Here is a 15,492-nt window from a genome sequence, read left to right on the forward strand (position 1 = left end):
AAGAAAAAAGAGAATTCTGCCACAGACATACAGGGCGTACATACGTTGAATGCACGATAGATGTTCTCGTCCTGCGCAGAGAGCTCCTGCGCTACGCTCGCTCGCCATAGACGACTCAAAAGATAAAGGCTGACTTGCAACATCTTCTCCCATCTTGAGTTGCGCTTCTATGTTATGTAAGCAACTCAACATAAAAAAATGCTAGATGTCGAGCCGTTGAGGTGGCCTGATGACACGACCACTTCTTGTCTTTGATTTCTCTTGGGGGGGAGGGGGGCATGATCGGATCTTTTATCTGGAACAGATTCAGGCTTGGCGTCGGGTACTGAGGCCGGTTTTATCAACTCGGAAGTTTTCAGGGTTTTGGAGTCGAAGCAATCGACTTCCAAAGGGATCAATCGTTGTATTGGACGGACTAATTCTTTAGCCGTTCCTAGTTTTACAACACGCACTTTTCCATTTTTACCAGGAAAAATCTCCTTGACTTTGGCCAGAGACCAGTCCAGACGTTTCTGTAAATCGTTACCGATGAGAACAACGGCACCGACTGCTACTTGACAGAAGGTATCTTGATGTTTACTCCGCCTGGACAATTGGCCCAAATATTGTATATGGAAACGCTTTCTTAGTTCTTCCTTCAACCTTTGCCGGTAACGTATGCGCTTTGCAAAGTGTGACTTATTGAACTGATCTAGATCGGGAACTCTATTTTCCCGCATATCGCTGATAAACATCGCTAGAGAGATTGTCATTGGTTTGTCTGCTTCTTCCGTCAGACAAGTAAGCGGTCTGGAGTTCATAATGGCCTCGCAATCGCAAAGGACAGTGCTCAGCTCTTCATAGTCTAACAAAGCTCTTCTTAATGTTCTTTTTAACAGGTCCTCAAGTAGGCAGGTCGCTCCCACCATCTTCTCCACTATGCGGCCAAAGGAGAGTTAAAACGCCAGTCTATCTTGTTGATAGAGCAATATTGCGAAATCTTCTTCCAATTAACTTTTCGCAGCAAATTTGAAGTTCCAACAAAATTTTTGCCATTGTCGCTACAAACTACAGAGGGTTTTGCCCTAACGTGCAACAAATCTTCTGAAGGCTTGCAAAAATTCCTCCGTAGACAGTGACGTGGCCAATTCCAGATGAACAGCACGGTAGACCGCGCATGTATACAAACAGATGTAAGCCTTGATTCCTCCTTTTAATAAAATGGGGCCCGCGTAGTCAACGCCTGTTACCTGAAGCATCGCGCACTTGTTTCTTGGACAATATTGCAGGTGGCGCTAATGGATGTGTCTCTAACTTATCATAAATAGCCATTAACGAGACGTCTTTATTTTTGTTCAGAACTAGCTTTAAAAGTTCACGCACGTAAAACTCTATTAACAAATCTTTTTTGCCAAATCGAGCTTCGAGGCTTTGTACGGCTTTATCATAGTTATCCGCGATTGGGGGAAAACTGTTCACGATCTCAAACGCACGCAAATCTTTGACTGTAGATTGTATTAAATAATAAAATTTGTCTTCTTTGGATAACGTTGAGTCGTCATGGATTTTTTTAAACGTACTCCAGAACAGAAGCCCATTTTTAATTTCACCTCCAAATTTTCTTAATTCGATTTTGGGCAATTTTAGTGCGCGTATACTTTTCTGTGTCCGCGTGTTCTCGGAGAGTGATCGTTGTAGAGCCTGCGTTGATGGACCGGGGACATCCTTCCTTTCCGTCAACTGCGCCAATTTAACTTTTGCTAGATGGTACCTAGTGGCGTAATCGTCAGCTTCCGTTTCTTTGATGATAGCCTCTTCTGTTTCTCCGGTTTCTATCATGAAATCCCGCAGTTTTTGACTTATTTCTTCTAGTTCGCTCGCTTGGTCCTGGATCAGCGCAAAGCAGACTTGTAGTAAAACTATATCCGGTGACGCTTTCGTTCTCTGGGTCTCAAAAGCGGTGTATGCTCGTGTGAACGCGGTTCGTGTTACTTTTTGCGATAATTTTAGATTATCCATTGCGTGTCTTCTTCTCTACAACTTTCACTGTTAATGATAATTGGCAACAGAAGTCTTGTCACAGTCGTCAGAATGTTGCCGCGTTAGGTTTTTGCAGAGATGGAGAGAGAGATAGAGAGAGGTAGAGAGTATACGACACTTGTTCTTTCTTCTGAACGGATAATACCTTTTAATTGAAAACTCTGAGGGCATACAAGCCAGAGGATTTATTTTCTGTTCAAATCACAATTATATGTATTTACGAAAAAAAGAGAAAAATTTTGCCACAAACACACAGGGCGTACGTTAAATGCACGATAGATGTTCTCGTCTTGCGCCGAAGGCCCCCCCCCCTTGTACCGCCTCTATGTGTGTGTGTGTGTGTGTGTGTGTGTGTGTGTGTGTATGTGTGTGTGTGTGTGTGTGTGTGTGTGTAAAGCATTCACTGCACCACATGGGTTTGCGACTTAAATGGTATGCAGTTGAACGGTGTGCAACTGAGCGGTGTGCAAATAAACGGTGTCCAAAAGCACCGTGTCCAAATGAACGGTGTGCAAATGATCGGTGTGCATCTTTCCGTGTGCAAATGATCAGTGCGCATCTTTCCTTGTGCAAATGATCAGTTTGCATTTTTCCGTGTGCAAATGATCGGTGCGCATTTCTTGGTGTGCAAATGGTGTACAAATAATCAGTGCGCATCTTTCCATGTGCAAATGATCAGTGTGCATCTTTCCATGTGCAAATGATCGGTGCGCATTTCTTGGTGTGCAAATCAGTGGTGGGCAAGTGAACGATGTGCAAGTGAATGGTGCGCAAGTGAGCGGTGTGCAAATGAATAGTGTGCAACTTTTACATGTCCAAGTGAACGGTGGACATTTTTTTGTGTGCAAATATCTGGTGGCCAAATTTTACGTGTACATATAACTGGTGTACATTTTTAATAAAATTTCTTTTGTGTCCAAATGCACAGTGTACAAATGCACCGTGGCCATTTGAACCGTGCGCAAGATACCGTGTCCAAAAGCATTATGCCCATTTGAACTGTGTGCAAGTACACCGCTCCCGTGTTCGCGACATGGAATTCCTCTTGAGTTACATACAGATCAAGGTAGGAACTTTGAGTCTCAACTTTTTTGTGAAATGGTGTTGCTTTTAGGAATTAAGAAGACTTGAACAACCCCTTTTCACCCACAATCTGACGGGCAAGTCGAATGCCAGCACCGTATTCTTCTGAATTATCTGGCAAAGTTTATTTGTAAAAATCAGAGAGACTGGGATCGCTGGGTTCCCTTATTTTTGTTGGTTTTCCGTTCTTCAAAACATAAATCCACTAGATTATCTCCGGTAGAGACGTATCTTGGACAAGATCTGCGTTTATCTCTTGATCTTCTGAGAGGTTGCCCTTTTAGGTGGAATAAGAACGAGAAAGAAGGAAATTATGTGTCCAAATTAAGAAATAGACTGGAAACTATACATCGGTTTGCTAGGCAACGTCTTCAAGTCAGATCTAACAATGTCAAGTCCTGGTACGATCAACGGACGAAACTAACGTATTTTGAATCAGGACAAAAAGTTTGGTTTTTTATTCTTTGCCGAATTCGAGGAATGGCTCCGAAGCTTCAAAACCCTTGGTAAAGCCCATGGGTGATTGTGAAAAAGCTCGGAGAAGTGATGTTTTGTATACAGAAATCTCCTCAACATAAAAATAAAGTGGTACATGTAGACCGTTTGGCTCCCTTATTTGAGAGAAATTTTGTAAAATTATTTAGGAGTACCGGCGAAAGTCTGAGCCCGTACTTTTTTTTTTTTTTTAATTTAAAGAGGGATATTGTAATTTTTTAAAATACGTTTTAGTTCGGATACCTGCGTTTCGTTTTTGCGTTCTTCTGTTTCAGCTTTTCATTTTCGACGGAGTGAAGGAGAGGAGTGCTCTAGAGTTCGAGGAAGATATTCCATTAGATTCGAAGATATTCCGTCGGATTGCCCCTCCCACGGTTTTTGACCGTGGTTTTCTTGTGGGACTTAGGGCAAATGACGAGACAGAGGACCGGAAGCTCTGCGAGCGTTGGGTCCACGGGAGTTAATTCCCCCTCCCCGATCCCAAAGAAAGAAGCAAGAAGCACACAAGACCCGGCGGATTGAAAAGGGAAGACTTGGCGGGAGAGGAGCACGGAGACGGAAATAGGATTTGGACGTCGGAGATTCGTCGGAACCTGGCTAGTTCTGCGAGGGAGAAAGTCCGAGGAAGTCCTTCCTGGGAGAGCTTAGGTGGACGTGGCCCGGAAGCCCACGCAGCAGCACGGGCAGAAGAAATTGTTCTGAAACCTTCGAAAGAGCCCCTTTCTTGGAGAGATGCGGCAAGCGGTTCTCCGAATTGTCAGGAGGACAATTTCAAGAGGAGAGCAGTGTTGCGCGTCGTGCGTCGACCGGTATACTCCTCGCCGCCAGTCAGCTGTAGGACCGACTGATAATATCGATTGGCCGGTTGTCGGGAGAGAATTGTTTAACAACGAATTTATTGTTTGTAAATAAAAACAGATGTTCAGTTCTGCGCCGGACTTCTGCCGTGGAGATCGCATCGCAAATCTGTTTCCGTTCTTTAAATAAAGTTGGTGTAACATTGAAATCTCGCCTAGCTTTCTTTTCGCGAGTGAGTGCGAGTGTGTGGGAGTGAAAAAGAGCGTCTCGACGCAACAATAGATTTATACGATTTTTTAAAGGCATGCTTGATTATCTGAGTAAAAGTTTTTAACAGTTATTTTGTTATATACTGTTATAACTATTCTGTTATAAATAATTATCTATAAAAAAAGTCATTATTGAACTTACTCTTCAACGTCATCCAAAATGGACTTATCGGGTGGAACAGACAACAATAAATTCTCTACTTGTGGAAAAGAATAGGTACATCCCTCTGTGGTGACGGGTTTCATATCAAACCTATAAAAATAATCGTGGAACATTCGTGTATACATACATATATATGCATATATATGTATATATATATATATATATATATATATATATATATATATATATGATTCTTAATGGATGTGTCCTGACTATCAAAGACGATAACTTATCGATTGCATCTCTAAAGATTCGGACAACCCATAGGAGACAGCTTCTTTTTAATGTAAAATATTTAACTACTTTTTAACTTGTCGGTACATTGCAGCCGACCCAAGAAGCTATCACCTATAGACCGTCCGAATCTGTAAAAATGCAATCGGTAAGTTGTCATCTTTGATGGTAAAAGGTCAGGACATCTATTAAGAATCACTGTATATGTATATATAATTATATTTAAAAGATGCAATTAAAAACAATAATGCACAATATTGTCTTTGATATATCACAGGTAATATTAATAATTATATCACGAACTTAATTTTTCCACTGGTGATAGCTGCTTCGGCAGAAAGACCAAGCCAACCCATGAAACTCAAACCTGCAATTCCTCCGATTAAAGCGCCCTAGCAAATTTAATTAATAATAAATAAATATATTTATTTTTGACAGAAAATTTAAATACAATTTGATAAAAAATTAAAATAACTTTATCTGTATATATAATACCTTGCCATTGATCCATGGTAATAACATTCCCATGTTGAAAATGCCAAAGGATGGTCCATTGGTAATGGCGCCTAGACTTATCGACAACTATAACATTCATTCAAATACAAAAAAAGATTTGCATTTATCAACAAATATTTGTATCCAAGTAAAAATTTATAAATACATAACCACGCTTATATTTGCAAAGCAATTAATTATGTAAAAAAGGCTACACAAGCATTTTTAATAAAGATAATCTAACAACTTATTATTTCAATTTTTACAATATATTAAATTATATATACAAGTATTTTAATATATGTACTGCTGAAACAAATACGATGACAGCAGTGGGAATCCAAATCTACTACATATATGGTGGTAGTAGTAGTAATATGGTTTATGGATCTCCTTACAGTTACAATCTAAATATCTAATACACAAACATTTTATAAATGAAAACTAATATTGTTTTTCTTAACAATATAGCAAACATAGTCAAAAATACACAATTTCAATAATCGCAAATAAGATCCGCAATAACAAAATAAAAAACGCAAATTGTGTATGGACTCGTCACTACATATACGGGGAGAAATGCGAGCATTGTGCATTTTTTAATAGGGAGATAGACGTGAGATGAACATAAGAGTCCACCCTAATTTTTTGATATCTTCAATGATAGTAAAGATATTAATTTTTCAAATTGTACAAATAAGGGCGCGCTGAGTGAAGCGCCGAGCCGCTTGAGTTATAGCACAGCCCACTATCAAGCATTGGCTGCCAAGGGCGGGAAAGAGGGAGGGGAAAGGAGGAGAAGCTCGGCGAAACACGAGCAACGGCGGGATACCATTCATTTGTACGTATAAGCTACATAACTTGTATTTTGAAGCAAACATTTTTATGAACAAATAAACTTTTAAATTTTTTTTGTATTATTGGTCTTGATCTAATCGCCCCCGGATTTATTTATGTACGTACTTTAAACGTGAAATCCGTAAAAAAAAATTATTAAAAATTTGTAATAATCAGAAAATTGCAGTGAACGCGTTTAGATAAATAATATTTGATCACACAGATAACTTTCTTTTACGGCTTGTAATCGTGATTTGACGAATATAGTCTTATTACTCAATCTATTCAAAATCCCGGGGTACCATTCATTTGTATATATAAGTTACATAATTTTTATTTTAAATCGATCATTTTCATGAACAAGGATAAACGAATGACTCTACCTCTTCGAATTTGATCAAGTTTAACGGGCACTTTAGCTCTTAAGAATTTCGCCTATTGCAGCCCCCATATTCGGATCGCCATAAATGGTTCGCCATTTAGAATTTCAGGTCAGACGGCTTTTGAGATGCAATGTTTATACAAACATTTTGATCCGTCATTCATCGCATTCGTTGCATCAAATTTTGGGCAGAGCGAAGGCCCGTATGACGTGGAATGACCCGTACATGACGTGGACTGAGTCCCAGATGCGCATAGTAATAAAGGGACACAGTAGACAGAGTGCAAAACGGACACAGTCGCAAACACATGTGAGGCAGAGAATGCTTTGCACGCGAGCGCGCGCGCGCACACACGAACACATACACACACACGGAGAATCTAAAGCGGGGCCTTTGGCCCCTCCTTCCGCACACGCCCCGTCCAAGTCGCTAACCCATGTACATTGTATTGGAAATCTACAAGTACATACTTTACTTTGTCTGATTGACACTGTGTCCGTTTCGCACTGTGCCCGTTTCGCACTGTTTCCATTTCACACTATGTCCATTTCGCAATGTGTCTGTTTCGCACTGTGCCCGTTTCGCACTGTGCCCGTTTCGCATTGTGCCCGTTTCGCACTGTGCCCGTTTCACACTGTATCCGTTTCACTCACAATCTGCTGTGTCCGTTTATTACTGTGCGAATCTGGGACGCTCCTTACATGTGTGTGTGTGTGTGTGTGTGTGTGGGGATGGGGAGCGTCTCATTTGCCCACGTTAATATTGGCCACGCGTCAATATTGCCCACGTCAATGAGTGGATATAATTTGCCGACGTCCGAAATAGCCACGCGTAAATTTGACCACGTTCAAAATGGTCACGTTCGAAACGACCACGTTCGAAATGACCACGTACGGAATGGCCACGGGAAATATTGCACGGAATTCAATTTGGCCACAATCGCATGCTCTGTCTAGCACAAGCCATGCAAAAAATGCGTGAATATCAAGTATCTACATACGTATTTCAACGAGCATCTTATTTTGCATGGAAAGTCGCAAATCCATGTGGTGCAGAGAATGCTTCACACACACGGAGGAGGGGGACTCAGCCCCTCTTCCGCACCCACTCCGTCCAAGTCGCTAACCCATGTACATTGTATTGAAAATCTGCAAATACATGTATACTTTACATTGTTTACAATGTACGTGAGATTAAAGCGCATTTTTTTGCTTAGCTTGTGCTAGACAGAGCATGCGCTTGTGGCCAAGAAGCATGAAAATATGACCGCTGCGCATGTTTAAGTAAAACATACGTGGTCATTTCGAACGTGGCCATTTCGAACGTGGCCGTTCCGAACGTGGCCGTTTCGAACGTGATTGTTTCGAACGTAGGCAAATTGAACTTCGTGCAATATTTCCCGTGGCCATTCCGAACGTGGCCTATTCGGACGTGGCCGTTTTGGACGTGGCCGTTTTGAACGTGGACAAATTGAACTCCGTGCAATATTTCCCATGGGCGTTTCAAACGTGGCCATTTCGAATGTTGTCATTTCGAACGTGGCCATTTCAAACATGGTCAAATTTACGCGTGGCCATTTCGGACGCTCCCCATGTCAATAATGGCCACGCGTAATATCGTTCAGTATATTATGTACGGTATATATATTTACAGTAATCAAAATAAAGAAATTATTTCGTCATTTTTGGTAACGTTATATTTTTTGACGCTAAAAATAAACTTTAAACATTAAAAGATATTTGGATTGCAAAAGTAAATTCTAAGAATGTACGAGAAATAATATACTAATTTAGATATAACAGGTCCGTTTTAATAATATACGAATTATGATATATTATAGAAAATATTATAAGAATATTTTCAGTACATTATATACGGTCCTTATGTTCACAGGATATTCTAATGATCATGTGCTATGTGGGAAGTTGCTTGTCCGCTAAACTACACTAACATATCTATATTTTGAGAGTTGCTGAATTTAAATCCATTGTCCGTTGTAAGATTGCTCGCTATTGGCCTAAGCATACACACGGCAACACGCTTGCCAGTCATTGGACATCGCCACCGCGCATGTCACCACGCGTGGCGTCGACAGCCAGCGTGCGTCGCAACACGTGCGACGCAGTCAGTCTTTGTCTCCGACTCACACAATAAACAGCTTATTCGAACTTCGGGTCACGGTTTATTTCCACGCCTCGCCCTTACCATTCCTGACCAGGGTCACGTTCCAAACCAGAACCTCCCCCTGTCCCTCCTTTTACACCGTTTTATCTCATCACGTCAGGTTTTGTCCGTAACCTCAAAAAATACTTCAAAATCGCTAAAATGACTCTTTTTAGGCTAAGAAATAAAGCATGACCACTAAATCTATATATTTTTGGAAATGCTGAATCCGAATCCGTTGCTAAACGCCATCACGTCACCATTCACCCCTAACCTTAAAAAATACTTCAAAATTTTTTTATGTTTGACTCCTTTTCAGGTAGCAAACGCAAGTCATTTTGACAGTTTTAGTTTCCTGACTATAATTGACGTCACCAATTGACGACTTAATGACGTTAAAATGACGGTCTAATGTCACAGACCATTGATGTTTTACTTTGACGTTTTACAAATTGTTTCAGGTACATGTCCTATCCAACACTGGCATCCACATTACAAAAATCTTTCACCGTAATGGTGCACTACACATACTGCGACCACATAAATCACAATTACACTCTATTTATCGTACGACTTAACTTATGCGATTAGAAAAACGGTCATCCATCCAACTCTGAACCACCGTCGACGTTGCTTGACTTTGAAAATCGTATGTATTATAACTGAATACTTCGTAATGATCCATAAATACCTGATGTTCATGAATACATTTTTATTATAGATTAGTTTAATAGATGTCAGAAACATGAAACGCGTAGTTAATTAAATAATATTTTTATAAATAAATATTACAGTTTTTCACTGATTTTTACATATGCGAAATAACATGTAAAATAACTTATAAAAATATATTTGTTCTCTGTCTTTCTGTTAAAAATTAATTATGTAATTTTAAAATTAGTAGTATTAACTATATAAAATATTACAGTAATTATTATTACCCAGATAGCCAAATAAAGGCAACGTGTTGTTATTTTGTTGTCACTTATTCCCTATTAATTTTATCAAACTAAAGCCAAGGTGTTTCCGCAAACTGTCTGTTGTTCTGACATCATATAAAATTCTACATTAGAATTCAACGAACTGATGGCAAGTTGTCAACATGCATGCACAATTGCTGTCAATGTGACAAGTTTATTATTCCTCAATGCATGCACTTATAATTTTATAAATTCATGAAGGTTATTTGCTCTCCTGATGTTAACTTCGTTCCACGTTACAATGACAGCAAATTATGGGCAAGTTCACAACATACATGCAGTGCATTAATTTGCCAGATATGCTTAATCTCGCTTGGCTATCTGGGTAATAGTGTTGTCTAGCCAATCTTTAAATGATTAACAATAAAAAAAAATTGTTTATATTATATATGTTATGTGTTGATTACGTTAATATAAATTAAAAATTAAAAATATTAAAATCAAAGATATTATATTTGTTAACCAATAAGCGGGATCAAATTATGACGTCATAATAACGTCATAAAATGACAACAAGAAATAGGATCAAAATATCACATCATAAAGACGTCATTGAATAACGTCAATATACCGTCATGGTCGCATTCTGGTTATTCATACTAATATTACAAAAATTTGACGTCAAAATAACTTGTGTTTGCTACCTGGGCTTTCAACTTCCAGAAAAAATGAAATATTTAGAGCATAATTGTCAAATCTGTAGGAATCTTAAAATTTTGAACACAATATTAGGTCAGGCTTTACAAATTTCCCTTGTTTCTTATGTTTATGGCATAGTCAAGACCGTGACAATCACTATAAACAGAAAATATGTCTAACGAAAACCTTCGTTTAAACTAGGTTCAAAGAACATCATTTTACTAACCCTTTGATTGATCCCCCAAAAATATTGCTCCTACCCCTTCACATATAATTTGGTTTAATAAAATAGTTATTCAAGACTCTTAAAGGAGAAGAAAAATGCTTTGAGTATTTAGAAAAACAATTCTAAGAAATATCGGATCCAAATAAGGCATTTTTGATGAACTATAAATTCAAAAAATGTTAAAGATGCAAAAGATGAGAGTTTTATCAAGTCAATAAATAAGAAAGAAAAAACTGCGTAAATTAGTTTTAAGAAAGTGATAGAGAATTTTTTGGGCAATTATAAAAGTGACGACAATAAACAAATAGTAACGGATATGGTGCAAAACTTTGGAAAATTAGGATATTTGATGAATCTGAAGCTGCACTTTTTAAATTCTCATCTTGATTATATTCCAATAAATTTAAGAGATTATAGTGGAGCGATTTCATTAAGATATAAAAGTAATGGTGTGTCGCTATCAAAGAGATGGGGTATAAATATATTTAATGGCTGACTACTGTTGGACTTTGAAAAGAGAAAGTGTCCGGAAGGAAATCAAACGTAAAAAGAAAGCCACTCCATCGATCTTTTAAAAGTAAAAAAATTACATACAATAGGAAAAAATAAATAGAGAATTGTGATATATTTAGGACTGAAACGGAATTCTAACCTGTTAAGATTAATTCTACTTCAAAATTCAAATTTAATATCTCCGAAAACATAAGTAGTCTATTGTTTACAGATTTCAGTTACCATGCAGCGTACACTGTTCAGTGTCGAAAACGCTATTTGAGGTATTTTTTGAGATTAGGAGTGAATGGTGACGTGATAGCGTTTAGCAGACAATGAATTCGAATTAAGCAACCCCCAAAACATATCGATATAGTGGTATACTTTATTTCTCAATCTGAAAAAGGCCGTTTTGAGGCATTTTTTGAAGTTAGGGACAAAACCTGACGGGATGGGGTAAAACGGACAACGGATTCGGATTCAGCAATCCCAAAAACATATAGGTTAGGTAACCCCCCAAAAATAATGGTGTAGTCTAACAAGAAACTTTTTTTCAGTGTGCCTGTGTAATCACCCACACGGCATGTAACATTGCTGAAATATTGTAACGTTTGGAAATGGTATAGAAACATTTCTTTAACATTTTAATTGTAACTTTACATCCGAAATATTTCAGAAATGTATTTGCTTGTTTTTATAAAATTGCAAATGCAATATTTTTGAAATCTTTTAGAAACATAGAAAAATTTGCTTTTGTATTTAAATGTTTCTGTAATATTACAAAAGAAAAGTGGCAAATATAATCTTTCAAAAGTATTCCTAAGACATTATAAAAGTAACATTATATTTACATTGCATAAATAATATTTCCACAAAATATTAAATGCAATATTGTATTTAAAATATTCCTAATAAGTTTTTGAAAAATTGCATAAGTAATAAAAAATTAAATTACACTTAAAATAGCTACCATAAAAAAATTTTATTGTATTTGATATTTTTGTTTTTAAATAATATTTTTATAAAATGTTCTATACTTTTGTCAAAATATTACACATGTATTTTCGGCAGATATTAGTGACTTGTTTCGAAAATAATTATAACGCGTTTTTCAACTTAAAACTTAATTTGTTATGTGTACCAATCATATAACATAATTTTAATTAGCTTCATCATAAGAACAGTCAAAAATATATATTTTTATGAATTATTCCATATATTATTTCGCATACGTAAAAATCAGTAAAAACCATAAATTTATATTTCATTCATAATTTCTTTTCAATAATTTTTTATTCATAATTTTTCTGTTTTTATTATTCTCATATTCTGCCTTTAGCTTTTACATAACTGCTAAGTCAAATTCATTTGCATATAATAAAATTAAGCATAGACTAATTAAATTCTTTAATTAAGTTAGATTAGATCGGGCCATATCTTTAATATTGATAAATCCTATTAGATATATGTTTACCTGTAATACATGAGTGCCGGCTTGCTCCACGACGAAAACGAGAGCCACACAAATTGTTCCTAAAATGACAACCGTGAGCTTCATAAAGATATCAGCGCCTTTGCGCGTAAAAGGAGTTTTTATAAAAGGTTTAACAAAATCCTCCAGAACTACGGCTGCCATGGAATTTAGACCGGTTGACAATGAACTAGAAAAAAATAACATCAAATTAATTTTTATACACATACATACGTATTCGTATTTGACTAATTAGCAGAAATTAAAAGAAGGAAGAAAGAAAGAGTAAAGAATGAGAAAGAAATAAAGTAACACTAACAAAAGTGAACGATCAAAAGTTATTTTAATAAGCTTTAGATATGTTATAAAGCATAAAAAACCATTAGACTCATATTTTTTTAGCGGCGTATCTCGACATTTAGGGGTTGAAACCATCTCTTAAAAATAACAGATTATTTTGTTTTTGGCGAATATCATTTAAAATATAAAGTTTATGAAAAAATGTTCTATATAAAAGTTGTATTTTATACGCTTTACGTTAATCCCTGGTGAAAATGGAAAATTGGAGCGTAAGTCGAATGTAAAGGGAGAATAATAGAAGCGTTAACAAACCTTCTACGAAGTGTAAATTGAAACAATGAAACGTAAAAGAAGTGTTAACGCTTCTTTTACATTTCATTATTTCAATTTACGCTTCGTAGAAAGTTTGTTAACGCTTCTATTACTCTCCCTTTACATTTGACTTACGCTCTTACTCTCCCTTTACATTCAACTTACGCTCCGATTTTACATTTTCACCAGGGATGGTATACTTGTGTTTTCAAAAATTGTAAATTTACTTCCACCCTAACTCTTTAAGGTCGATTTATACATATTTGTAAAATATCAGTGCCGTATTCGTTCAGTTTGTAATTTTCACAATACTGTGCCCGATATGTGTGAACAGGTCCATTTAAAAACAAAGGAATAATTTTTATCATCACTAACATTGACGGAAAATCACGAACTAAGCGAATACGGCATTGATACGTTACGGATATATGTAAATCGACCTTTATTTTGCAAAATTAAAAAAATTTTGTAAGAACAAGAATTAAGGAGCATTGTGAACCAAATCCATTTATGTATAATAATATATAGGTTCTGTCATTCAATTTTTGGGCAAATGAGATGATAATCTCGTACTATAGGCGCCGCGCCATCATGGTTACGCTAGAAGTACTTAGTCAGAAATGTTTCGTTGATGCCACATTGATTTGTTGATGCCTCGAATCAACGTTGAAATTCTGATCGACTTAACGTCGAAAGCGTATAAAATATCAACGACTATTCAACTATTATTCAACTACTATTCAACTATATTTCAATGTCAATTCAACGTCGAAGTAAGGTCGAAATTTAATTGAAATATATACAGGGTATTCCAGATTAACCGAAGGAGCCTGTACGGCATGTGCGTATTTCTCATGAAAAATTGAGTCGAAAATGTCAATAGCAAAATGTTAAGTCAATAGTTTTCAAATGGTGTGCCTTTGAAACTTTCCAACCACAGGCCGTGAAGCTTGCGCCGTCAGGCGCGGCGCAACTAAGCGGGTGGCCAGGCGGCGCTTTGACGAGTACCGCTTAACGGCATGGTACCGAACGATTATGGCATTGTATAAATCTGTGAAATCTCTATTAACATCTATTGCTGTATTCGACTTAAATCAAATCCAATTTAATTGACAAAGAGTGAGTTTAGTTGCAAATTCGATAAAACATCATTTAAATCAATAAAAAAATATGTGTTTTTGAAATGTTTTATGTATAAATAAATTAAATAAATAAAATCAATATTAATTAAATTATTTAATCAAATAATATCAAAAACCTCAGTCGACAAACATTTTCAAAACTTGTTTTCAAAAAATTCCGTCACAAACAATATTAGAAAACAGTTACATTTGAAATTGATGTAAATAAATATTTTATCATATTTAGGAAATGAAATAAACAAAATTCCAAATTATGATATGAGAACAAAAAGTAATACTGTGAAGGAATCGACATAGTACAACAACATAAGTAAATATAATAAGTATTAACATCAAGAGAAAATTTGATTAGATTTGCTCAGTTTTGTATTTTGAAATGAGTGGTGGCCATTTCGAACACCTATTCTAAAAGTTTCTAAAATATTATTCAAAAAATGTAATTTGTAGTAATAATACTTATTATTTGTTACGTCGATTTCTTCCCAGTATTACTTTTTTCCTCTTGTATCCTAATTTGGAATTTCGTTCATTTTATTTCCTAAATATGATGAAATACTTATTTACATCAAATGCAAATTTTAAATGTAAATGTTTTCTAATATTGATTGTGACGGAATTTCTTTGAAAACAAGTTTTGGAAATGTTTGTCGACTGATGTTTTCATTAATATTGATTTTATTTATTTAATTTATTTATACATAAAACGTATTTCAGAAACACATTTTTTTTATTGATATAAATTTATAAATGATGTTTTATCAAATTTGCAACTGATATCACTCTTTGTCAATTTAATTGGATTTGATATAAGTCAAATACAGCAATAGATGTTAATAGAGATTTCACAGATTTATACGGTGCCATACTCATTCAGTACCTGTGCTGTTTAGCGGTACTCGTTAAAGCGCCAACCGGCCGATCGCTTAGTTGTACTGCGCCTGCCGACGCGAGTTTTACAGCCTGTGGTCGGAAGTTTCAAAGGCGCACTATT

The 15,492-nt window shown here is 36.3% G+C and overlaps 1 protein-coding gene across 6 annotated transcripts in view; it reads right to left on the reverse strand.

Annotated features, from left to right (window-relative positions):
• LOC105833171 (sodium-coupled monocarboxylate transporter 1) overlaps positions 1 to 15,492 on the reverse strand; it is a 187,662-nt gene that overhangs the window by 7,471 nt on the left and 164,699 nt on the right. For all 6 annotated transcript variants that reach the window (XM_036293373.1, XM_036293368.1, XM_036293369.1 and 3 more), the window contains 4 exons: positions 12,751 to 12,937; positions 5,557 to 5,643; positions 5,365 to 5,453; positions 4,807 to 4,917 (listed from right to left, as the gene is read on the reverse strand). In XM_036293373.1, coding sequence (XP_036149266.1) covers positions 4,807 to 4,917; positions 5,365 to 5,453; positions 5,557 to 5,643; positions 12,751 to 12,937 — 474 coding nt within the window. The remainder of the gene's footprint in view (positions 1 to 4,806; positions 4,918 to 5,364; positions 5,454 to 5,556; positions 5,644 to 12,750; positions 12,938 to 15,492) is intronic.

Source organism: Monomorium pharaonis, chromosome 10, assembly GCF_013373865.1.
Source record: "Monomorium pharaonis isolate MP-MQ-018 chromosome 10, ASM1337386v2, whole genome shotgun sequence".
Taxonomy (NCBI): domain Eukaryota; kingdom Metazoa; phylum Arthropoda; class Insecta; order Hymenoptera; family Formicidae; genus Monomorium; species Monomorium pharaonis.